This window comes from Aphelocoma coerulescens, chromosome 3 (genome assembly GCF_041296385.1).
Source record: "Aphelocoma coerulescens isolate FSJ_1873_10779 chromosome 3, UR_Acoe_1.0, whole genome shotgun sequence".
Lineage (NCBI taxonomy): Eukaryota > Metazoa > Chordata > Aves > Passeriformes > Corvidae > Aphelocoma > Aphelocoma coerulescens.
In genome coordinates this window covers 119,373,112-119,398,911 of record NC_091016.1, presented here as the reverse complement: position 1 = coordinate 119,398,911, position 25,800 = coordinate 119,373,112, and the positions used below count along the sequence as shown (strand labels likewise).

The 25,800-nt window shown below is 44.3% G+C and overlaps 1 protein-coding gene across 2 annotated transcripts in view; it reads right to left on the bottom strand.

The window, feature by feature from the left end:
- Positions 1–22,995, bottom strand: part of PTCHD4 (patched domain containing 4) — an 80,809-nt gene extending 57,814 nt beyond the window's left edge. The window contains exon 1 of one of the 2 annotated variants that reach the window (XM_069008643.1): positions 22,396–22,995. In XM_069008643.1, coding sequence (XP_068864744.1) covers positions 22,396–22,995 — 600 coding nt within the window. The remainder of the gene's footprint in view (positions 1–22,395) is intronic. The other variant, XM_069008644.1, reaches the window with a different exon arrangement.
- Between the last annotated feature and the right edge of the window lie 2,805 nt (positions 22,996–25,800).

Genomic DNA, 25,800 nt, shown 5'->3' with positions numbered 1-25,800 from the left:
TGAGGCTTTATGAAACATAGATGTCTTCCAGCATGTTGACTGATATTTTAAATATCAGAAATTGGGAGGCAGTGTTGAAAATGTTTTATGTACTCACCTTGCCTTCAATCAGGTATGTAAAGGAGGTAATCCTCCCACTGAGAAATTTCTGCCTATGCCTACTTTCATGGTAGGAGCTCACACTGTTCCCAGCATTTTCCTGCCACAGCCCAGGGAATGTGACAAAGTGCTTTTCAGAAGTTCATTTTTTTTCCTATTCCCAGTTGTTATTTCCCACCAAAATTGCGGCTTCTGGCAAGGGTATCCTGGCACGAGCTGACATGAAAGGTGAATTGCAGTGTAGTGCCAGCTTCCCAAATCACCTGGAGCCTCATTGCAAATGTCACATAAGCAGAGACAGCTATCACAGAGGGGCAGCTGCTGCTGTTCAGACTCCAAAAAATCCTTGTCCCCAGAATTTCATGCTCGAATCCTGTTTGGATTTTTTATTTCTACTCTTTCTAAGGAGAGGTCATACCTAACACCCACACACTCACAAAAAGTGCATTTCCAAGCTGGCAATTAAGGCTTGAGCAATGCAGTCCTGGCTCACATCGGATGCAACTTTGCAGCTAAAAATCCCCACTTGGCACCGCTTTGAAATTTTGGAGAGAAATTTCACATTTCCTCAGTGTCTGGACAGTGCTGACATTCAGAGGCTTGCAGACACTGCAGGATGCTTTAGCAGCACAGCTCCCAGCCCAGGCAAAGCACTGTAATTCAGGTTTCGTTGATTCACTATGCAGCAGGCATGGCAAGGTTATGGGAAACTTTGTGATGACCATCTGCCTTCCCCTGCGAAAGGTGCAGCGAGCAACGGCAACGTTTCAAAGGAGGCAGCAGAGCAGGCACAAATAAATCATGTTCTGCCATATCTCCCATGAAACAGCAGATAACAGCTATTTTTTACACTGATGTACAATAGGGCACCCAGCTCATATGTCAGCAAAATAGAGAGTAAGCTTTCAGATGGAATCGAGGAAATTGCAGGCGCTGGATTGCTGTGAGGACACTTTGTCCATTCCCTTCCTTCTGGAGGCAGATTGTTTCCTATCTAAGCAAGGGTTTTGCCTTTGCTGCTGTTACAGTGTGCAAACATGAACCTGGCACCACAGCTCTTGGGAAAATGGGGGTCTTCTCTAATACATCTCTTGGAGAATCATAGAATCATAGAATGGCTTGGATTGGAATGGTCCTTAAAGTTCATCTCATTCCAAGCCCCCTGCCATGGGAAGAAACAACTTCCACTAGTCCAGATTGCTACAGACCCTGTCCAACCTGTCCTTGAACATGCCCAGGGCTGGGGCAGCCACAGCATCTCTGCAGTTGTTACAGTCTTAGCAAGGAAAACAGAAGAAATATGGGGAAAAACAGTCTTTCATTTATCCCATTTTATGGATGGCAACTGATGTGTGAAAAAATTGAGACCCAGTGCTGCCAACATGACTTTCAGCATCTCCCAGAGTCCAAGCCAGGGACCTACCTACTTGGAGTCTCATGGGAGCTTCAGGGGAGTTATTCACTGCCCCAAGTTCTCTGTTGTCCTCCAGGACAGATTTAGTGAAAGAACGAGGCATGAATGGCTAAACTCCCGAACTAAGCCTAAGGTTTGGGAAACAAAATCTGGCCACAATGACTTGTATAAATGTTGTCTGAAGATCCAGGCAGGTTTTGAACAAGATTCCACAGAGTCCTTAATGAAAAAAGGTGCTTTCTGCTGATAACTACCACGTCCTTCCTGGTATATGCCTACATGCTGCTCTTTTTAATTCATCACAATAGTTTAATGTTTCAGACTACTGACTTCTTACACCTTTTACCTACATCTGCTGCTACTCTCTGATCCTATATGCAGAAGAACACCCGCCCCCCCCCCCCAAAAAAAGTAATAATAACAGTTATTGTTTGTACATTATTTTATACCCATGTATCTCCAGAGATTCTACAACAGAAGATGCTAACTATCTTTAGCAAGGTCACTTGCATGGTTGGAATCTTGTTTCAGATTCCCAGTCTGTGTCTATGTGCCTTTCTTTTTCCTTTTTGAATCTTTTTTAAAATGTCTGATGAAAACAGTGTCTGTTCTCCCAGATTCTGATGGCAGATAATTCTCTCCAGATCTGACCATCTTTAAAGATGCAATGAAAAAAAATTACTTGCTGGGGCATGTTATATTTCATCTAAAACAAGGGCCAAGCAAAATTCTATGCTTCAATGGACACTATTAAATTGTTTTTTGTGTTATCCCTTCTCCTCTTCTAGATGCCCCAAAGCCATTTGATATATTTAGATTCTGAAAGGGAGGAGAATGAGAACTAAGATGATAGGCATGAACAGGTTCACACTCCTTTTCCCCCAGCATGATGGAATTTGCCACGTGTTTATGCAGACCTGACCTTGCATGTGGTTGAAAATCCAAACTCCTTGTATTTTCAGCAGTAAGATTCACCAAGTGTGAATGGATGGATACAGAATAAACCCCTACCATGTTTCAGGCTGGAAACTTATCTGTAAAGGATGCTTGGACCCTTAATTTCCTAAGAAGATATGTAAGTGGCATGGGAAGTTTGACTTGCTCGGGAGCTGAGGGCCTCTCAGGTTAGAGAAAACCAGCTGCTCTACTGAGCTACATATCTTCTGCTAGTGATAATAGTAGTAGGCACAGATCCTCTCAGCATGCAGCCCAGAGGGACACTAGAAATACTCCCTCACTACTAAAATTACCTGTGACCTTTTTTTGGGTTTCCTTAATATTTTCAGTGCAGCTGCTGCAGGCCCAGCTCCCACCTGGGGGTTCTGTGTGGTCACTGCAGCCCCAGCCCAGGGCAGGGCCTTATCATCTGCTGGGGTATTTTCTTTGTCCAAGATCACATTAAGTTAGAAAGAAATCAGGACTGTAGTCACTGCAGCAAAGGGAGAGCCAGCTGTGGGGATTGGCACTGAGGGACGTGGTTTAGTGGTGGGGCTGGCAGTGGTAAGTCAGTGGTTGGACTCAGTGATCTTAGAGGTCTTTTCCAACATAAATTATACTCTCATTCATCTCTGCTTTTAATGGCATCAGCCTCCTCTGGGTTTCTTCTCACAGAAAAAAGGGAGGGTTTGAGGTATTTTTGAGAGGATGTGGCTCTTGCCTTCTTAGTGCCCCTCTCAGCAGAGGTGGGGCTGGTGAGGTTTTTAAAACATTTCAGATCCCTGGCAAGGAGGAAAGGAGCCCTTGTTCCCTACTGCTTGATCACTCATTCAAGTACAGCTACAGGACCTTTGCCAGCAAATTTATCTCTATTTCTACTTTTCTTTAACTGCTACCTCTCATCAGCTGGAGTGATGGATCATTATTAAGCTATATTATAGAAATGTTAGGATAAAGCATGCCATCCTGGTTGCATGCTATTTTATTTTAAAAGATTAAAGTGATCAACAGAGGGCAACCAGGAATGTCTGTTGAAATACACTGTGTGGTAAACATCCTAGTGAAATCAGTGCAGTTGTTTCTCCCTCTGATAAGGACATTCCTACTCTACTGTAGGTCACAGTAAGTATTAAGCAAAAACCACAGAGGTTAGGATGAAGCAAGTTGCTTTTCAGCCAGCTGACTGTTTTCAAGGTAAAAAAAAACAATGTAAAATTTAAATCCCCTTTCCTTTGAGGTTTAACATATTGGGCTGCTCGTTCCCTTCAGCCTCACTGCAAAACTTTAGAGGGAGGTTTTTCCTCCTCAATCAAACTGATTTTTCTGTCCCTGACCCTGGTACAATTATGCATGGAGATCTTGTAGCAGTCGATCCCTGTTACACAGCCACCAATTACCAAAAATTCTCGCAGCATTCCTTTCCAGCACAAAGCACGTAATGCTGATTCATGTCAGCATTTTCCCATAAATTTTTATGTAGCAGTTTTCCTGCCCTTGCGCTGTGCAGCTGTTATGTATGGATGAAGGATGGAGGGAGTGTCCAGAGCAGGTGAACACTGAGGGCAGCACATTTGAGGTAGAGCTGCACCTTGGATGGCTGGGAACAGGGACACCAGTGATGGCCAAGGGGTCTGTTCACACAGCAATAATGAAATGTATGAAAGTGGCTAGGAGAAGCTATCCAAGAAGTAATTGTCTAACTCTCTGCTGCAATAAAGAAGAATTCAGTTATTTCCAGCTACCCAGCAATGATGAGGCTCAGCTCACCAGCTGGTCAAGCAAATTTGGTTTATAGTCACTGTGAAGAGTCAGGCACATCCAAAGGATGATCTGCTCCATCCTGAGGTACAGGTCAGAAGCAGATTTTTTCTCTGCAGTTGCCTGTCTCTCGCCATTTAAGGCAGAGGCACGAGATCACTTAAGACTAGACCCCAGATTTTATCATGCTGAAAACTGCCTGATCAGCCTTGCCATTCCTGACTCAAGCTGGCCCGTTCAAAGACATGTCTTGCAGGTTAACAAACCCACAGGCATTCATCCCCTTCCCAGGGAAACCATGGACCACTAGTGTGATTTTTATGTGAAAGAGATAAGTACATAGAGCATCCGATAGGGAACCATAACCATTTGGCACCTCTTTCTGATGACTCTGGGCCTGTGCTCCTATCCTCAACAGCTTTGGGTTTCTAGTTTTCGATAAAAGAGACAAGAACAGATGAGAATTGCTCCAAGAGACTTATATATTGTAATATTAATAACAGAGAATAAGAGAAATGTTCCTAGAACTAAATCAATTTATGGAAGAATTCATAAGGGTGCAATAGCAAAGTGTGACTGCTGTTAGAGAGCTTCTCTTTGGACGAGCTTCTGGCAATGGACAGTCTGTTTCTGAGTGGCTCTCCTCACTTTGTTCCTTCAGTATCAGCCCCTCAGGTTTTCTGAGAATCATAGTGTGGTCAGGGTTGGAAGGCACCTTTGAAGGTCACCTGGTCCAACCACCTGCAATGAGCAGGAACATCTTCGACTATATCAGGTTGCTCAGCCATGTCCAACCTGGACATGAGTATTTCCAGGGATGGGACATCCACCATTTCTTTGGACAAGTTGCGGTGTTTCACCACCCTCAATGGACATCTCTGTCAAGGCAAGGGAAGGACAGAGGAAAGGAGAAAAGTCTCTAACTTCACCTTCTTTCTCTTGCACATCCCTCTGGGATGAAAATATGAGATAAACCCTCTCCCTCCTAGACCAGCTCCACTCCACTTCCCTCCTAGACTGTATTTCACATTTACATCCTTTCCAACCCTCCTTCATTCTTTGTTCTATCTTCAAGCTCTTCATTGCTCAACTGACCCCCTCACTCACAAGGTCAGATTCCCATTTGGTCCATCTCAGATCCCGTCCCAGTTCCCCTTGGAAGAGAGGAACAGATTAACTGCCCACCAGAGCTTTGTCCCCAGCTGTCCTGAACAGCACCCGTGCACCCAAGGACACAGTGATGTCCTTGAAGCTGATGAGCAATACCCACGTGGGCTGTGATCACTCACCTCCCTCGGTGGGAAGGGTGCTGGGAGACAGCGGCAGTCACAGAAAACACAAAGGGAACTGCAAGCACTGGGAGATCATTTTGTGGCACAGTTTGTCTCTCTGCCTTCCATCAGGAGCAGTACACAGGCCCAGCAGTGAAACAGCTTCGGCATAGACAGTTCAGAGAGGTGAGCTGCTGTCTGCACCCCAGCCGCATGAGATGGTTGCAGGGGTGAAGGGCACAGCTTGCTTTGGATGCCCAGCAGCCTGGGGATGCTGGGGTGGCTCTCTCAGGAGGAAGGTGGGTGGCTCAGCAAAGTTTGTTGTAGGTGACACAAGTTCACCTACCACAGGAGATCCGTGTCAGCAGGACCTCTGAAGTCGTAGGTTACCCTGGGTGTGTAAATCTACCAGGTCAGGTGTTAAAACATGACCATCTTGTTTTCAATAGGAACAGAACCTATCCAACCTAGGACAACATCTAAGCCTCTGGCAGTTGCTAAGCCATGAAAAATGCCCAGGTACAATTAAAAAAAGGAAAAGGTGCTTGTCTCTGTCGTCTTGTTCACAGCTAGTGTTCATCCCAAAAGATTTTGTTTGTGCCAAGGAGAAACACAGGAATGAATCACTGACAGCAATGCCTCAAGGGAATTGCACAAAACACCAATATTTGGATATATACAGTTGAACGCTCTCACTGATATATGCAGGAATGTGTTTGAAGAATGCATTTACCATCTCTCATATTTGGCAGTCTCTGTGAATCTATACCATGAATACTTTTAATCAATGAATGCTCCATATTAATTCTGGTTTCCTCCACAGCTCAAGCACAATATTAAAAATATTCAAAGGAAAGGAAGAAAATTGCAAAGAGCATTAAAAAAATAAGAAATGCTTTTTTGGTGCAGACCAGTGGTCCACCCAGCCAAATTTTCAGTCCCTGTCCATTTCTAAGCCATGATGCACCAAGACAGTGTCTTCCACAACACAGATGTAAGATGCCTTTGGGACTTTCAGAGTATTGTTGATTTCCCAGATCTTCAACAAAAAAGAAATGAAATGAGCTGCTTGGAAGAAGGAGAAGGAATGGAACTGTTCAATTTTTTAAATAGAATAATTCTTCTCCTAAATGCAGTGATTTAAATTATATTAGCAACAAAAAGTATGCAAATTAATGAATTAAATCTGTCTTGTACCCCAGTGAAATCCAAGACAGTTTTGTTATCTCAAGAGGGTCCTGACTTTCTCCAAATTGAATAAACAGGACATTTGACCACCATTCTTTCTATCTCTTGAGAATATTTAATCTTAAGATTTCTTGAGGTCCATGGAGATATAGGTTAAACAAGATTCTAATTACTAAATTTAAAATGACAGCAGAATGCACCAAAAGTATAGAAAACCTTCTTTCTTGTCTACTTTTTGTATCAGCAAAAGCAGAAGACATAAAACTGCCTTGCAAAACTTCATCACATACCCCATAAGCCCAAGCTGAAGAGCTTTGGGTGAGTGAGAATGGGATCCAATGACTATCCCTAACAGGAGATTCCAAAGAGAGGACACAGGTTTTCACTGATATATTTGTCGGTCCTCTTGCTTTATGAGCATCCCACTGTGTGCCTCTTCTAATTGCTTTCCCTACGCCACTTGAAGTCAAATACACAGAAGCAATAGGAAGAAAACCTACCAGAAAGCAAAAGGGATTGGATTTGCCTGGTTTTATTACTTCATTTAAAGGAAATGTTAAAAAAAACAAACAGCAGAGAATAAAAAGTGAGCAGTAAAGCAGATTCACAGGAATCATTTAAGCTCTTACAATCTGAAGTTTCAATAATGACACAGAAAAGGGTGAATTTTTTTCTTTTTAAATTATGTTCTATGTTGGTAAATATCTCTTTAATTTTATCTCTCTCTGCTCATCCTATTTTCTCCGGGGACCAGCAGCCAAAGTACTGAAACACTGCAAAAATGTTCTATCAAAGGCAGGAAGAAAAGGAGTAACTGAGAATCAGACAGAGCCAAGTGTGATGTGGCAAGATTTTGGGACTAGAGTGGTTTTGAGGTTAATTTACAGCTAAACTGGATTAGCTAAACCCAGACTTTGAATACAAGATGCTGCTGTGCTCTTATCCAAGTCCTAGCAGGGACTTCTACTTTCACAATGCTCAGTGAGATATAACAAGGCACTGCACAAAGCAGATACAGTTGAGGACACTTAACACTTATAGTTAAAAATTCTTCTTTTCTAAGAGATAATTAATCAGTTTCCCCTCTTTTTTATTATTCTGAAATTTGGCATTGTGAAGCAATTTCTCTGCCGTGAAGCATCCCTCCCTTCTCTCCAGCATACACTGGTTTTTAATGAGTTTGGCCATTTGTTAGATGGAGAGAGCCAAAAAAATGTCTCGTTTCAGACATTTTTCTTTTTTATTCTTTTTTTCTTTTTTTTCATGGTGCTGGACAAGAATCTAGGAAGGGGAAGTGAGAAGGAGGCATTTAAGTAGGCCTGTGTTTATGCATTAAAATCTAACTAAACTGGGGTTTAGTTAGAATCTAGCCCAGGGTACTTTTGAATTCAGTACATTCAAAGAGATTTTTGACACCCACGCATGAGCATCAGCAGGTAGCTTTTATATTTGTAAATTCTGTCTCAAGATCACCTTGTAATGTGTGCCCTTTATGGTGAAATCCTGTGTTCTTAGTAGCCCATAGTGATGAAGACGTTGTCATGTGCGATCCTCTTTAATTCTTATTCCACTTAAAAAAGTAAAGCCCATGGCATCATCTGGAATTGTTCAAACACATGCAGATGTGGTGTTTGGGGACATGGTTTAGTGCTGGGCTTGCCAGCACTGGGTTAATTGTTGGACTCAGTGATCTTTCCAACATAAATGATTCTATGATTCTCCTCTTTGGGCTTCCCATTGCCTCTCCTCACTGCAGAGCTCTTAACACTGCAAGTTCACTGACACTGTCAGGGCTGGATTTCTGTGTTTTCTCAGTCATACTCTGTGGGAGAGGGTGTCTTGCACTGTATCAGAACAGGGCACATTGCAAAGATAAACAAGTGTTAAACAACAGCATGAGACAACCAGGAAATTTTACACCATCCCAAACCCTTCACCTAGAGACTGCAGGGGCTGCCACTGAACAAGCTCTGCATGCCTGGAAAATTATCTCGATGCAGCCTCTGTGCTGTGGAGGACTGGGAGGACACAAAGTCCAGCAGATGCTGAGGTCTTGGTTCAGACCACAATCACTGGCCCCCGGTGAGGTTCTGGCAGGGCCCAGGACCACAGTGTGCAAGGTGCTGTGGAAACACACAGCTGGAGAAGCTGCCCATGCTCCACAAATCTTCCCATTCTGGTGCTGGACTTCCTTTATTTGCTGTATTTCACAATGTGAACTGGTGATGCTGCCAAAGGAGAGGTCCCTTCCCTCTTTGTCTTAAGCTTGCATCTCCTGCCTGCCAAGCTTGTGAGCAGCTGCTTATGTGGTGTGTGGTGAAATGGATTGGAGAAATAATCCAGGTTTATGCAAACTGAACAGGAGGGGGAAAAGAAAAAAAGAAAAACCAAGTATTTAATCCCCTCATCCCCTCCTTGCTGCCATCTGGCAGAAGGTTTCTTTAACATCTCTGCTCAGACCCCCCAGTCTGGTGGTGATATCAGCTGTGCCACACCTCCATCCTCAAGGTGGCTGTATTTCACAGCTGAGTATTTGTCCTCACTCTGGGTACACAATCCCTGTTATCTTCAAGGAGAGTTTCTGATTTGGATGGGCTTCTTCAGCCAGAACAAAGCTCAAAACATGAGAAGTCAAAATTTAGGCTCTGAGGTCCTGAGTCAGGCTGCCTAACCGAAGCATCAGCTTGGAAATGTCAGGACTACTGTGAAAATGTCAGGACTACTGCACTGCCTGCTCCAGGAAAAGAGAAGAACAGGGCACCCATGGAAGGCAACTTTGATTTTAAATGGATTGAACCTCATTCTTAGGGATTTTAGCCCTCATAAATCCTGTGATGCCCTAAAGCCTAGTTTAGGCACCTTCATAAAATGCTTGAAGTTAGGCTATATGTGTTCCTAGATGTATATGTTAATGTAGTGCTGCTGTTAAGAATGAGATCAAGATACAAAGTAAGATGAATATTTAATTACCATGTATAAGCACTTCTGGAGAAATGCAGAATATACTCTGTAAATAATAATAGCGTTAACAACCATCTTTTCAACTTGTTTCAGATGTTTCCCTGCAATGCATCAAAGCTTTTCTTCCCAAATATACATTTTACAATTACTTTAATGCAATAGATGTTAAAAAACGAAAAAGGCTTTTCAAAATTACCTGCTGTGCAAAGTGATTTTTCAATTTTATATTAGTATAGTCTGTTTGGAAAGGTTTTGGTTCTGGCAGAACAGGAAGGATTGGACTTTTAATTTTAAAACAAAAATGCTGCAGATGGTGGGACCTTGTGGTATCTAGCCACCTTTGGATTTCAAGCAAATATTTAGGGAAAAAATTCTGATAGAGTAAGCCAAAGAGTAATCAGATGGTAAAGCACTTCCAGATGATGGAATTTCAGCATTTGTCTTCTGAGTACTCTGCAAAATCTCTGTCTCCCTGCTGCAATAAACTGCCAATATCTGGCAATCTGTTTTGGAAGAGGATGGCATTTAATTCCAGTTCCTTCAGTGGGAGCTAATTCCTTATTCAGATTAATGTATTTTAGTTCTTTTGCAACTGTCTAATAATAATTTCCAAAAAGAGATTTTCAAAGTCCTGTCAGAGACTTGGAGTGAAAAAAAGTTGCAGTGGACTTGAGAAGGACCCTAGATTTTCACCATGGTTATTCTCGGAGGTTTTTTCTCATGTCAGTGCAAACACAGATTATTCCCTAGGATTTTTGGAAGTGCTTCACCTGACATGAGCCTTTTCTCTAAAGATCTCTAGATTTAGCATATCCTCATGCTTTCAGACATTTCATGGAACTTTTTTTTGGGTGATTTGAAATAAACATAGTGGCATTCAGCTCACCTAATTTTAACCATCTGAAAGGCTAATGCATAATATGAATATTATTTATCTGGTCCATGATGTTTTTGAATGGTGAGTTTATCCTGTCCTAATTAAAATGTTTAGAAAATTAAAATGAATTACTCCTGGAGGTTCACCCTTCTATCCTCTTATGCACTTTGGGCCCACTTTAGATTAGATGCTGAATAGAAAAGGGCTCAAATCAGAGGAAACAGATGTGTTCCTATCATGACCCTCTGCATGAGCACCCACAAATTGCTCCATCACGGACCCTCAGTGGCAGGGCCACAGCCTGATTTTGAAAACAAGACCAGGTCCCTTCCACTGCAGCAAAGGTCCTGATGTGGACAAAAAGAGGAGAAGAAACGGCCTGACTCCAGAATCCTTTTCATAAACATCACCAGCCATTTCCTAGACACTTGGTCTGCAACCATGCTGAAGTTGGACAAGAAACAGTAGGAATGACCCAGCTGAATATTTCATAACTATCCTGTTCAACTAAGTTTTAGGACTGTCTGCTAATTCTTCCCTGGCACAACCAGAATACAATTAAGAAATGACAAAATTCAAGAGGGACAAAGCAGAGCCAATTTCTGACATTAGGGGGATGAGGATTTTCAAATTTGAAGTGCTGGGGACCAATCAAACAATGCACAACATGGCAAAAGAACTTTTAGAAATCATCCAAATCCAAATCAAATCACCCATCAAAAATCCACAGTCAGCACAAAACTCCAGAAGACGACTTGTTTCATTCTAGAAAGAGAACAAAAGGACCAAAGAAAAGAAACATTCCATCAAGGCTTCCCTAATAATTTAAGACATCCTCTGCAGCCTCCAAAGCACTGTTCAAGCCCTACACAGGGAACTGTGTGTATCCTGCTGAGCTTGATCTGCAAGACGGTGAAGGAGGAAGGAGAACATTGAGTACTGAAATGTCTGTACTTGCAAAGCAGTATCAGAATCAGAAGTAAAAGTAAGTGCCCTTTCTCTGGGGGCTGCAAAACTCCAACTTCAACTTTGTGTTTGACCTTGGTCATGTCATTTCAGTGCTGCACCTTCACTTTGAGATCTGCAGAACTCAGCTAACAGGAATCAGTTCCAAGAGAGGACCCTACTTTGCCCTTTGGACACCAGAATGCAAACAAAGCTCTTCAGAAAATGATATTATTTTCCGCTCAGCTTTTTAACTGCTCTGGATCTGTCTGTGTAAATTCTGTGACTCAGCTGCTGCTGACATGTCCTCCTTGCTTAATATTATCTGTGAACTTCACTCCTGTGCAATTCAATTCCGTTTCCCGATAATTAATAGAGATGTTAGATGAGACCAGACCTAACACAAATTCTCCAGATACCCTGCAAGATACCTTCCGTAAACTTGTTACATTATCATTTATCATGATTCCTCATTTACAATCTTTCAGCCAGTTTCCAACCCACATGACTGATTTCCCACCCAAGCCAATCTGAATTAATTTCCCTATTAGGGTTTCCTCATAATCCTGCACAGGCCAGAGAATGGGTTAGACTGACCTTATAAAACTTTTATGTCTTTGACCTCTTGGTGTTACACAGAAGAGGGTCATAAAACTGCAACAGCTCTTTGGATTTCTCCAGCAGCACCACAGCTCTCCTTTATGATGGGAAAAATCAATGTAAAGGAGATATCACAGCAGAATATGAATTCTTGAAGGCATAGCCCTACACCAAGACCACCATCCCACACCCCAAACTGCTCCTTTACCAAACAACATCTGAAATGTTGTCCCTTGTGTCCAGTGTATCCTTATTGAAGAGGCTGCGGGAAAAGCCAATTCAAATGGTTTAGGTGTGAATCTGAGTTTTTTGAGCTTCATCCTGGGCTATTCCCTATCCTGGTTACCTTTTTTTAGCTGCTCTAAAGGAAACGAAAGCACATCCCATTCTGCCTTATTTTTCTTTGTTATTTTTGCTACTTCAAAATGTAATTGAGTTCTCCACAACAAAAGTATCAGAAAAGCTCCTAAAGGAGCTTTGTTCAGATCTGTTAAGTAGTGACAAATGACCTGTTTTAACTTGCCTTTTAAGGTGAATTTTGTGATGAAAAGACCATGGATCTTGTGCAATTACAGCATTTGGCATTTATATAAGACAAATTTCCCTTCATGGACATTCTCTTTCTCCCACTTCCAATATTTGATATTTGAGGCAAGAAGATGGTAAAAGTTGTAATGATACAAGCTTTACTCTTCTAGGAGTAAAAAAAAAAAAAAAAAAAAAAAAAGCCACCCTTTTCTTTAAAATTGAATTCCCCAAATCAAAACATCAAATGCTTTATGAGATCAGGGGAACTCTTAAGCTTGTCAAGCTTGTGAAATTTATTTTAGGGTATATACCTAAAGCCTAATGCTTGTGCTAATCTCAAAGCCTGGGGAAAGAAAGGAGTGGAGAGACATTTGTAAATCTTCAGAAATGTTCACATTTCTCTGCTGGTGTCCTGAATTTCTATGCAATTTACAATGACAAATTTGTTGTGCACCAACTAGGTGACCAGTGTTTTCTACATGCAGTTGGGAAATCAGTTATGGGTAGGAAAATTAAGGTTAGTTAACAAAGAAACACCACTGTTAGAATATTTACTGACAGACATTCCAGCCACTCCTGAAGAGAAGTGGGTTTGTCATCTGGATGCAAAAGTCTACATGGTGAAATCTCTCAGGGAATTTTTTATGCTTAACTGTGAATAAAACCTTACTCAAGGAGTCAAGAGCATGAACAAACTGAACTGTGGATTGTAGGGGAAATATGCCCATGAATATTTCCATGTTGCATCTACTCAGCCCTGAGTGTGTTAATGTACTTAGTTAATGTATTAAAATCTACACTAAGAAATCATCCTGGAAAATGTTTAGGAAAAAGGTGATTTATATTTAAGTCACAGATTCTGACAAAGAGATGGAATTGCATCATGAAATACTGCTAACATCTTTCTTCTTAATGAACTGCACAATTTTTCACAAACTAAACTGGCTTGGAAATGGAAGCCAGGATCACTTGTCCCATCAATACAGTGCCTTGGTCTCCAGTGTAAAACTGCATTAACAAGAGGCAGAGCACTCTCCTGGGGGGTAAATTTGTGTGCAGGGGGACTGGGCTGTGTCCTCAGCCAGTTGGGTGACTTTATTTTGCTGCAATTTTCCTTCCCTAAAGTTTGAACATGGGAAAACACATCCTCTTAAAGTGACTTTGTTTTTTTCCTCCTTTATTTTCTAATCTAAGGTATAACACGTGAGAAAAATATTTTTGGAATAATTTTGAAAGAGTACCTAGAAACAACTTTAATACAAAAAAATATTGGAACATTTTGTTAGGGGCATGTCAAAATGAAACTGTGGGTATCCCTTTCCATCCTCCAAAATGAAATCAGGGGCAGCATGGACATTGTTTCAAAAATGCTTTTGGTTTCAAGAGTACTGGAAGTTCAGATGGAAAAAGATTCAGCTGAAGATTTTTGGGCCAGCCAGGTCATGCATGCTTTAGTCCAGGTAATGCAGCATTTAGAACAGAAGCAGCAAAACCCTCCATGGCCAACTCTGAATTGTAGCACTCTTTAAGAAGCTGTTGACACATGCAAAAATGCAGAATGCATGTGGTAAGAATAACACCTGCCCATCAGACTGACAACACTCATGTAATGCTGGGGGAAACAATTACAGGAGTTGTAAGGAAAGCAAGACCCTGTCTTATACGAGGGCAGATTTTCTGTCTTGTTTCAGTGCCAGACTTGGGCATGAGGTTTGGATGCCCCCTGAACCGGCCCTGTAGGTGATCTTTATCTTTGCATATTGTGAGAGGCTACATGTCAGGTGTTTGGGCTTCCCTGTGGAAGAATTTAATGGGGCCTCTCAGGCCTCCCACCATTAGCACAGGGAAGTGACTGTGGCAGACTGGAGACAGATCTTTAATCCCCCTTGCATACCCTTGCTTACACTGCACTGCACTAAGAGTCTCAGTGGTGTGTGTTGCCTTCAAAGGTGTGGGGCAGGAAGGCAGGACTGCCCTTTACCTTCTCAGATGCCCTCAGCACAGACAAGCAGGCTTTAGGGCTTGTGAAATTTGTAAAGAAGAATTTTTCTGCAAACCAAATATTTGCCATCATACGTACTCAGGAAACATTACACACATGCGGTGCCAACTCATTTTTTTAGCTATAGACCTTTATCAGACCAAAACTTTCTGCAAATTTTCCAGCTAGTGACATGCCAGTCTCACAACCCATGATCACCCAGCAGTTCACTGGCCGTGATGCCAGTTTGCTGGCAAGAGTGGACTGGAGGAAGGTGTGTTTGGTGGCAAAGCATGAAACTGGGGAGAAAAGCTGATCTGGCCATCTCACAGCTGTGAATGCTGTCTGGTGTCTCGCAGAGTATCACAGGGCATGCAGAAATGCTGTTGTTTAGGAGTTGCCTACCAATGTGTGAGTGGTGCGACAGAGAAGAAAAGACTTCAGCAAAATTTCATACCAGAGCTGCCACCAAAAAAATGATTGTCAGTTTGCCCTTGAGCTGATTCCACAGTAAATCTTTTTAGCTGGAAATCTTCCTGCTGCCACCAGCTCACCCTCACTAGTCTCATCAAAGATCTCCAGTACCTCACCTTAAGCTCCTGCTCCCAAGTGGCCTGACCAGTGTAAAAGTGAGGCTAATTCTCACCCAGCGAGTCCAGGACTAGGGCAATGACATGTGCCACTGCATGTGATCGTCTCTGCAATGCTCAGGAGCTCAGTCACTGCTCTCTCCCTTTGTAGGATGCTTCACAGCCTCACTTCCAAGAACTTCCTTTCCTGCCTATTCACATGAGCACCTTGAACCTTGGTAGGTAGGAAAACATAGAACAAGACAAATACAGTGAGAAAAAGAGGTATAAAAGACTTTATAGCTTGCTCCTTCGGCCTCTCATTGTCCTCCCTTCTCCTTTCCATCACACACAGCATCTGCTTTCCTACATTGTTGAAGACTTTCATTTGTATTTAAAGCTGTTTTACTGCTCAAGTCCCAGACACGTCTCACTGTTTGCAGTTTGAAGGGGCAGTGGATGTGGGGCCTGCATAAATTAAAACTCTTCAATACAAATGCGAGATCACGGTTTCCCCAACTCAATTCACTTCTCCTGGAAAACCAGTCAGCAGGTTTTTTTGACTGTGACTTCTGTAAAAACCACTGCACAGAGTGCATAGAGGTCTTTTATCTCAATGTCTGAAGAGGTTTAATACAGATTTTGCTCTTAGATTATTATTTTCCAAATACCTAGCCCAACCCTCTCCTCTCCTCTCCTCTCCTCTCCTCTCCTCTCCTCTCCTCTCCTCTCCTCTCCTCTCCTCTCCTCTCCTCTCCTCTCCTCTCCTCTCCTCTCCTCTCCTCTCCTCTCCTCTCCTCTCCTCTCCTCTCCTCTCCTCTCCTCTCCTCTCCTCTCCTCTCCTCTCCTCTCCTCTCCTCTCCTCTCCTCTCCTCTCCTCTCCTCTCCTCTCCTCTCCTCTCCGAGCCTCTCCTCTCCTCTCCTCTCCGAGCCTCTCCTCTCCAATATGTCACATCTTCTAATCCATTTTATTCCCTTGCCTTGCTAGCATGGTGGTATCTGAATTTGTTTTAATTCTTGTTACAGGTACCAAGAATACCCATTTGTTGTAAATCTGAAGAGAGAAGTTCAGAGCCCTCCAAGGGCTCCCACAACCAGTAGAGTAAGGGCCTACAAAGATATTTTGGGAAAACACAGAGATGGCTGTTATAAGAAGATACCATGTGAGTGTAGAAGCATTGGCAAGCATTAACCAAATATTTAGGAAATAAAGGAAATAAATGGGTTTTTATGTCCACAGAGGACTATCTTTTTTAGGAAGAAGGTAAAGTTCTACTGGACTTTCTCCCTTTGGCAAGCAGACGACATCCATCCCAGATCCACAGGGATGAGCCATTGTTACTAGCAGAAGGGATTTGTAATTGGGTCTTGCTCTTCTCTCCTCCTAAACAACCTTCCAATTGCTTCTTTATTATTATTCACATCAAGGCCTGGCATTGCACAAAAGGCCATGTCCCCCTGCAAGTGCTGACAAAACTAAAAAGTGGAATAGCTGGGAGAGAAAGGCAGGAAGCAGATGACCAAGGTCATCCAAAAGGTCAATGGAGAATATTTTCTTTGCAGTCTTCTATATGGCCACTGCTCTCGACTGCTGGATGCGAAAGAATGAGCCCCACACCCAAAGAACTTTCTGTCTACACCCCTGGTCAGCTGAAGGTGGAATTTCCCTCAGAGACTGACAAGGAAAGTTAAGTTCCAAACAGAAGAACGGCAGTGAAAAGACCACCCAAACACTCGTTCTTGCTTTGATAGGTCTCTGCTGCCTTTCTGCTGTTTGTTTATGTTGGAATAGCTTATCATGGTACAGGTTAACCTAGTTTCATGTCCCTGGTGCAGCCAGGACTTATAGTCTGGCCTTGCTTTTACAAAACAGAGTTATCTTAACACTTGGTCTATCGGAGCCAAGGAAGAGACCTTTCCTAATGTACTAAGCAAAGGAAGGAGTGGAGAATTCTCCTAAAAATGCAAGGAAAAGCTTAACTTCTTGCCCACACCGAGCAGACAGGCTGCCTGATCACATGCTCAAGAACTGATATCTGCAGAGACATCTCCCAGCAAAGGCACAGCTCCACTAGCCCATCCAAGTGAGGAGGGTCAGGAGCCCTCCCCAGTGCTGCTGGACAGTATGGAAACACAGCTGGAAGAGTAAAAGGGTCTTTTTTTTCCCCCAAATTAGTTTCCCAATCTGTGAGCCAGAAGATGCTCCTAGCCTTCAGACATTTTCCACTTGCTTTCATGCTACTGAGCAGCTATTCCAAGCTCAGCCTGCCCCATCCTGTCTTCATCTGAGAGGCTGAGATGAAAACTGTCTGCAGCCTCCAGCCTCCCTCTTCTGATCTTCTCCCTGCACATGTTTCATTATTTTGACTTGGTAGATTTTTTCCAGCCACAGAGCACAAGATCGTGAGCCACATGCTTTGATTGGGACAGGTGGTATCACAAATGGGTGCAGAGCCACACTGCCTCTAAGGAAGCATCTGCTCATTGGAGTTAGGGCAATCTTACACTCTAACTGATTTTACTGAAGGAATAATCAGGGTGTTTTATTATTGGTGCATAGATGCCTACTCTGATGTAGGTGGGCTCTGGTTTCATGTCTCCCCCGTCCCATGGAGGTGGCCTGTGCCTCAGGGACATCCAAGGAGGGATTAATCTTAGAGCAGTCAGAAAGACTCTGCAAATGTAAATGGAGAAAGACTCATTTAAAAATGCAGCTGTTAATGTGAGAAAAATTGAGAATCTGGCCAGTAGCAAAACTGCAATTAGCGGTTTCAAGATGTTAAGTGAATGCAAGTAATGCTTCAGCTTAAGCAAGAGCAGATTCAATATCCAGCTGATGTGTTTATCACAAATGTGGTAATAGAGATTTCTGGTTTATTGGCTGCTATTTCACCTAGTGTTCATAAATGACTGATACTTAATTAATTGAAGGCAGTATTACAGAAACCAATCTGCTGACAAAGGTTCCTTTAAACCAGCAGTTGACATATTTATTTTGATCTCAGACAGGCAAGTTCTCAGTTATTATCTTTCTCAGACACACTAGCAAATAAACATGAAAAGAAATAAAGAAACAGTAAAGATGAAATGCCTGAAATAATGTTTTTATGCTTTTTTTTCCCTTCCAGATAAGGACTCTGTTCAGAAATAATTTTCAGTATTTTTATTTGCAGGTTTTTTTGTTTTTTTCCTGGAACAGGACAGCAAATTTTCTGAGGTTATAGGTGAATCAGGGTCAAGAAGCAATCTCTTCCCTCATATTTCATGGTACATGAGAAATAATCCTCATGTAATCAATAATTCTGTTTATACCAACATATAAATGGTGCCTCAGACCACATTTTGAGGGCACTATGTGCTCACTTCTAAGAACACTGTGCACCGTTACCGGCAGGATGGAGTAGATTTACCAACCCGGAGTGGGCTCGTTCCCATGCTGTCTCCCAAGTCATGCCCAGTCACTGTTCTGGAAGTCTCAACTAACAGAAACAATGCTGATATATGCCAAAACTTGAGATTTAACAGTTTGATGACTGATGATGAGTGCTCAGTGTAGGTTTGCCCAATCTATGCAAGTTAGGGCACAGTCCAGACCCCAAGCACAGGAACATCATTTTTATGTCCTGAAGTGAGGAAAGCATGAGCAGTGTTTCTCCAGGAAGTATCTCAAAAGTCTTCATCAAGGCTTCATGCATCCAGCTTTGTTTTCCTGCTCTGCCACAGTCTATCTGCATGACCTTGGGCAAGTCACTCTCTGGCTGGGCTGCAGACTGCAGTGAACAGGCTACTGTGTCCCCAAAGCAATGGGAGCTGGCGTTTTCCTATAGCCTGGTTCACCTGCACTTGCCTTCAATGACCCCTGAGTTGCCAGAGTGGGCTTTAAATCCATCTCAGGCATTGGAAACCAGCCTGCAGTCTCTGCTCTGAATGTGAGTGCTGTGTCTCTGCTCCTTCTCTGCTGAGTGGAGACACCAACTTCCTGACTTACAGAGGGATAGTGAAAGTAGAAGTATTTAGGGCTCTAAGTTCTTCCAACACTATAGCAAGTAACAGTTAAACAATTATCCTTCGCATTCAGATTTCCTCAGGAAAAGTCAAGCACCTTCATCAGATTTTGCAGCCCAATAACAGCTGCTTCAAAGCCAGAGCAGTTTGCTGAAACCTGCTTGAGTGGTTCCCACAAAGTTCCCATGGGAAACCTGCCAAGAACTTCAGCCAGCCTCACCTGAGATGTTTGAACCTATTTGGCCTTCATCAGGAGATGAGAAGAGAGACAAAGTGAAAGCCACTCACAAGTTTGGGGGAAATATAAAACTAGAAGAGGTTTTTGCAGCTCCCAGATTCAGCAGGAGTGGAACAGCTCAACACTGTCATTGTGGTTCCCAGACCGGCACAGTTTGACACTTGACCCATGCCAGCTGCAAACTAAACACATCTGGGGCACCTTCATGGTTTGTAAATTCCCATATGGTTCTTAGAGGAATTTTGTTCAGTCTGAGGCCATTATCAAAAGAACAAATCAGAGCAAAACCTACCAGTATTAACAAAGCAAATGTGACCTTTGGAAAAATGAGGTAACCTAGAAATCCTGGTGGGTCTTAAAGGGTGCAAGAAAGTTTAGCTGAGAAGAATCCCAAGAGCATGGACCAGTGAATGTGATGAACACTGGCCCACACTGAATAAGGGCAGGAAGATTTGGCCCTCTTGTTTGCAGTACCATGAGGTTTAGCCACAACTTTTCCTTAGTGTCACAACTCAAGTACAAAGAAATAAAAAACCCCACAGATACAGCCACAGGGGTTGTTTCCCTTCTCTGAACATACAGAAGTTCATCTACCCAAGTGGGTGCAGCATCTGAGATGTTTCTGGTTAAACATGAGACACCTCAAAACAAGAAATACAGGCCTGAGTTTCTACAGTCTTTGCTCAGAGCTGCAAAGAGAGGAAGGCCAGTAAACAGTGTGGGAGCTGGGATTAAACCAAAATTTTACCCATAGTTTGTAGGAGATCATGAGATGTTGCCTACAACTTCCTAACTGTTGGTAGATGGGACAACAGAAATGACAGAGATGAACTAGTGAACTAATTTATGCAAAACAGTAATTTAATCCCAGCAGCTGGAGTCAAAGAGACCTGAGAAGGTGAGTCTCTGCAGACACACTGTTGCTGAAGACCAGCCCATGTTCAGGACTGACCACAGCCCCATAATAGAGCCCTTACCACATAAGAAGAAGGAAAATAGTGGAAAGGTGTGTTTCTCTTTTTAAGTAAAAGCAGGAACTCTCCCTATCCACAGAAATGGGTTGTAATTGCTGGCTTTTCTCTGAAGTGCAGTCACAGACTTCGGCAGCTTTACCTTCTTTCACTGGGAAGGGGGCAGAAAGCTGCCTGCCCTGTCCAGCTTTAAACTGAGATACTTAAGGGCATTTATTCCCTCACCCAGAAGATGGTGCACAACAGCTCCTTGGGGGATTGAAGGTGCTGGGCTGGTGTTTGGCAGTGGTCAGAGTTAGACTTCTGTGTTATGGGAAAACCTTTCTCTCAGTGTGAATTATCTGGAAATCCAATAAGTAACTAACCCAGACCACATTATCTTTTCCTTTGCTTTTCTCTTTACAAAAACAGGAGCTGTAGGCAATCTTCTAATTATAAAAACACATTGCAAGTGACCGCATCCTAGTTTTGACAAGCTCAGTTAGGGTTTCTCTACAGATTCTCTGGATTGAGAGAGTAGGGTGACTATTTCTGAATAAAGCTGGTTTATAACACTGTTAGTCTAGATTATCAGTGTTCTCCACTGAACTACCTTAATCTTAATTTTAAAAATAAGCAAAATGTAGAGGGTACAGTTTAATTCTGCAATAGCGGAATTGCCTTTGCAGCAAACTAGAAGATAAATCTTGTTCAGGGATATTTAATCCACAATAACTTCTTTTTCTGAGCACTCTTTGCACTCAGGACTTTCCAGCAGTGGCAAGGACACCTTTTCTTTTCCACACACTCAACTCAGGCAGCCACAACTCTGTACAAAGAAATTACTGTAACATCTACAGCCACGGAACCAAATTGAAGCTGTTCCATCTGGCACTTTTACTGAAGAAAAAAGAGTAATAAAATCAATCTATGTCTCTGCTTCAGATTTCGGAACAGGGATGACTTCATGGGATTTTTTTCTCGTAAATATATTGTAAGAAATGAATCAAACTTCGGGATCTTAGTGCTGGTACTTGCAAGAGTACCTCCCTTATGCCCAGGGAACTCTTTGAAAAAGGGGCAGTGGTAACCCCAGAGATCTCTGGTTTACAAGAAGAAGCATATCCTCTTCCCTATGACCTGAGCCATGAGTAAATAGTGTACTAGGGAGTTTGTTACACTTTGTTAAATAAATCCTGCCTCTGGTGCAATGCCCAGGGGAGCATGCAGATATATGGTAATCCACAGAAACTTCTTTCATGAGCCACCTGCAAACTTTGTGCCTTATTTACTCACAGCAGGCTAATCCTGGTGAGCGGAATTGCTCCAGATGGGAGGGAAAGCAGATGGGTGCTTGTGTGCCAGGGAAATAGTCCTGAGATAATTTGTGCCAAATTGCTTATTCTTTCAATTGGGGGACTGAAACTTCTTTCACCTTTTACCTTGTTTCAGCTTTGCTGGAAGCGTCTAGCTGGTGGGATCCGTCCCAAAACTCCAGCCCATCCATCAGTGACAGAGTTAATAATTTCCACACTGAGAGAAAAAAAAACCAACCCACTTCCCTTCACCTTCTTTGCATGCACGTAAAGAAGTCAGGACACCTGAAATTGCTTCTGGCCCAAACCTTCTGCTGCTCCTACAGCACTGGCAGGGGCAGGGAGACACAGGACCTCACTGCCTTTGAGGAAAGATTTTTCTGGCCACATTAAAGACAAATTATTCCACCACAGCAGGGAGGCTGGAAAAGGTGATTGTGCAAACCAGCTCTCAACCCCCCACCGACCTCCTGTCCCTTTTCCCGCAGGTATTGAACCTTCAAGGCATTGCAAGGTCTCCCGTTGCTCAGGCTCTTCTCCGCTCCCTTCTTGTCCTGTTCCAGCAGCGTCCAGTCCCCCACCCTCCCTCCTTGCCCAGAACAAAAGCAAGGCACCGGATTCAGCTGCTTCATGAGGAAAGCCCAGATCACACACATTTCGATAGAGAGAGATAGATATGAATATATTTCTCTTTGCTGTTTAGGACAAGAAATGAAGTGCTGCCTCTTTAATTGGCAAAAGCATGCAGTAAGAGCATACCTTTAATTTAGTGTTGGGATAGCTCACTTGCACACTGGCTGTTGTCTTATTGGAGAGGGCAGCCTGCCTCAGATCCTCTAGCACTGAAATAATATCATCCAGCACGCATTTCTTATCCTGATTTCTCAACACACACAGATGGGAAAAAGTATAATTATAGCCTTTGTAGTTCACCTTCATTTCCAGCACGGCTCGGTGGATCTGCAGGATCACATCAGCCTGATGCAAAATATTGCCTCCGGGTTTGGAGAGGAGAATCACCCTGCCATACCTCCCCGGGGTGTGCAAGTCCGAATACAGCTGGCTTTTGGATTGATCGAGGGAGAAAAGGCTGCTGGCTAAGCTCCTCTCGATCTTGGCCAGGCTGTGGCTGGGGGCTACCAGGCTCTCCAGGTCAGTGTCAGGCTGGAAGCGGTTGAGCAGGCTGAAGCCGAAGATGATGGTCAGGACTGCGGGCACAGTGAGGAAAAACACCGGATGCCTGCTCACGAATAAGCCCAGCTTGTAGAAAAACGACTGGAGCCCTCTGTGTATCACCTGCCGCAGCATCCTCCACCAGATCCAGCCTGCAGATGCTCCTGGCCGTCTTAGAAAGCACATGTGACATGTGTAGCTCCTTACCCCTTCCTGCCAGTTTCCCTTTCTCTCTCCCTCTCTCTCTACTACTCCTTTAAAAGACTGCAGCAAGTTGCAGCAAGACAGCCAAATATTGATCAATGGGGTGTGTGTGTGCGTGCGGGTGTGTGTGTGTGCCGGAGATGGAAGGGACCGGGCAGGGGAGGGAGGAGGGGGGGTCCTTGCCTTTTTTTTTTTTCCCTCTTTCTCTCTTTTTTTTTTTTTTTTCCCCCGCTCTCCTCCCTCCCCCCAAGCCAGGCAGCATCGCCGCTCCCCTTCCCCTCCCTCCCCTCCCGCCCGGTGCCCCCCTTTCTCCGGCGAGGCTCGGGCGTTGCACCGGGAGCGCTGCCGGCTCCGCAGTGCCCGCTCCGCTCCGCGCCCCGCGCAGCCCCGCGCAGCCCCGCGCCCGGCCCCGCTGCTCCGGGAGGTGCGGGCAGCGCTGCCACTTTCCCCCCTCCGCCCCTTCACACACACACACACGCACGGAATTCGCCGGGGCCGGAGGATGATGCTGCATTTTAACGTCCCCCGACCCCTCCGTGCCCCTCCCTCGCTCCCCCTCCCCATCCCCGCCGGTTGCCGGAGGAGGGAGGGCTCGGCCCGGAGACTTGGCGATCCGCTTTCCCACAGCAGCAGCAGCAGGCACCGCGCTCCACTCTCGTCCCCCGGCTGCAGCAACCCCACGCCGTACTCCTCTCTCCATGCCCCGGTTCCGCGGCTGCTGCATCTCCTCGCCGCGCTTCGCTCTCATCCCCCTGTCCCACCGCATCCCCCCGTGGAGCTCCGCTCTCATCCCGCTGTCCCACTGCGTGCCCCCCGCCGCGCTCCGCTCTCGCTCCCCGGTCCCACCGCATCCTCCCCGCACTCGGCTCTGCCCCATCCGCGCTGTGGTTCTCGGGGGGCGGGGGGACACGCGACACACGGCACACACCGCTCCAGGCAAAACTCCCAGCCCAAATTTCTCCTTTCCCCCAGTTGCTGCCCGGGGTCGCCCAGGCGGAGCTGCCCCGTGCTCCTATGAGGAGGAGGGTGACCCTGGGAAATGCTGGACACAAGGGGAGGAAGGGGAGAGGAGCTGGTCCTTTCTGCTGCCCCACACCCTGGCACATGTCCCTCGGCCAGCTGCTCTCTCAGCAGTGACCCAGGAGAGGTAGGACATGTCTCTTGACACCCTCCAGCTGAAAAAGAGATTTTCCAAGCAAAGACACCACCAGACCATTACATAAGAGGAGGAAAATTCTGCAGCTCCTTCGGACCAAAGGAGAGCAGCAGAGAAATGCATTTGCAGCAGGCAAGCTGCCCACCAACTCTCCAGACAGCAAGGTCTGCTCCTCTGGGAGCCTAAGCCAGGACTGCCCGGGACAGCAGGTCCAGCCCCAGCAGAGCTGACAGGAAAGGCAGGAGGAAAGGCAGGCTGGCTTTATACTTGTAATTCTAAATCCCAGAAATGTAATTAAAAAGCAAAACCCAAAAATGGAGATCTCTGCTTGGTGTCTCCCCTTTCACCAAATTTCTGTTATGTTTTAGCAAGTTTTGTCAAGCAGAAATTATTTATTATGGTATGGGACCAAGGACACTGCAAAGTCTGAGAGAACAAAGCTCTTCCATAATAAACCCCTACAGAAACAGGAGGGTGAATGGAAACTGGGGAGCCCAAAAATGTCAGTTATCAGCCGCTGTCAGATTCAGTACTAGACAAACAGCAGGCTTCACTCAGCTTGAAGTATTTATCAGTGTTTTGTAGAAGAAACAGCGTATTCAGCAGTCCCTTTCACGCTGACACACCTTCTACACATGCTTCTTCTGCTACTAATGGTTGGACTTGATGATCTTTGAGGTCTTTTCCAACCTTAATCATCCTCTGACTCTATGACACTGTGGATGAACAGGACTGGAGGAGAAGGAGCCCATCTGTGACGGCTTTGGAGGGCCTACATTAGGGTGCAGAGACAGTGATTCAGATTGGGAGCCTGAACTCCTTCAGAAGTGTGTAAACAACTGCCTTGGTAAAACTGGCTTAGTTTTTAGGTATTTGATTGGGTGCTGCAAGCACATCATGGCTTTCAAAATCAGGCTTTTTTTATTTAGTGGCATAGATATTGTTGATGGTCAAATGCGGACTGGAGTTCTTACAGGCAACATGAAGGAGAGGTCTAAGGTGGGAAGTTCTGTAGAAAAAACCCTGTCAGCCATCTATTTGCTCATCATAAGGTACTGCCTTCCTCAATAACCCCAGGAAATGCTAAGCTCCGTTGGTACATATTACAGCTCTTTGTCTATTTTATGATGTACTTATGCCAATGGTTGAGTGCTCCCAGTGAATAAAGTCTAAATGCAAAGGCTTTATCGAGCCTTTGTACTTACACACAGAAGTGAGACCTTCAGTGGGAACCCAGAGCCTGATTCCTAATTTCTACACGTTCAGGCTTCTAACAGCCCTTGACAGAGTATGTGACCATGTCTAAGCTTGGGGTGGCAGAGATACCTGAGCACTGTGGGCTTGGAGCCTTTGGATCCTTGGCACTTACTGTTCCTGTGACTGAGATGGAGTTAGGAGCTGGCCTAACAGGGAGAAACCTGGAATCACTTCTCTTGGTTGCTGTGGCCTTGCCCAGTGGGTCCTTCACAGAGCTGATAATTGCTTAGGAGCTTGGCCAGATCACAAAATGATAGAATGGTTTGGGTTCTAAAGGACCTTAAAGAACATCTTGTTCCAACTCCCTGCCATGGGCAGGGACACCTTCTTCTAGGCCAGATTGCTCAAAGTCCCATCCAACACAGCCTTGAACG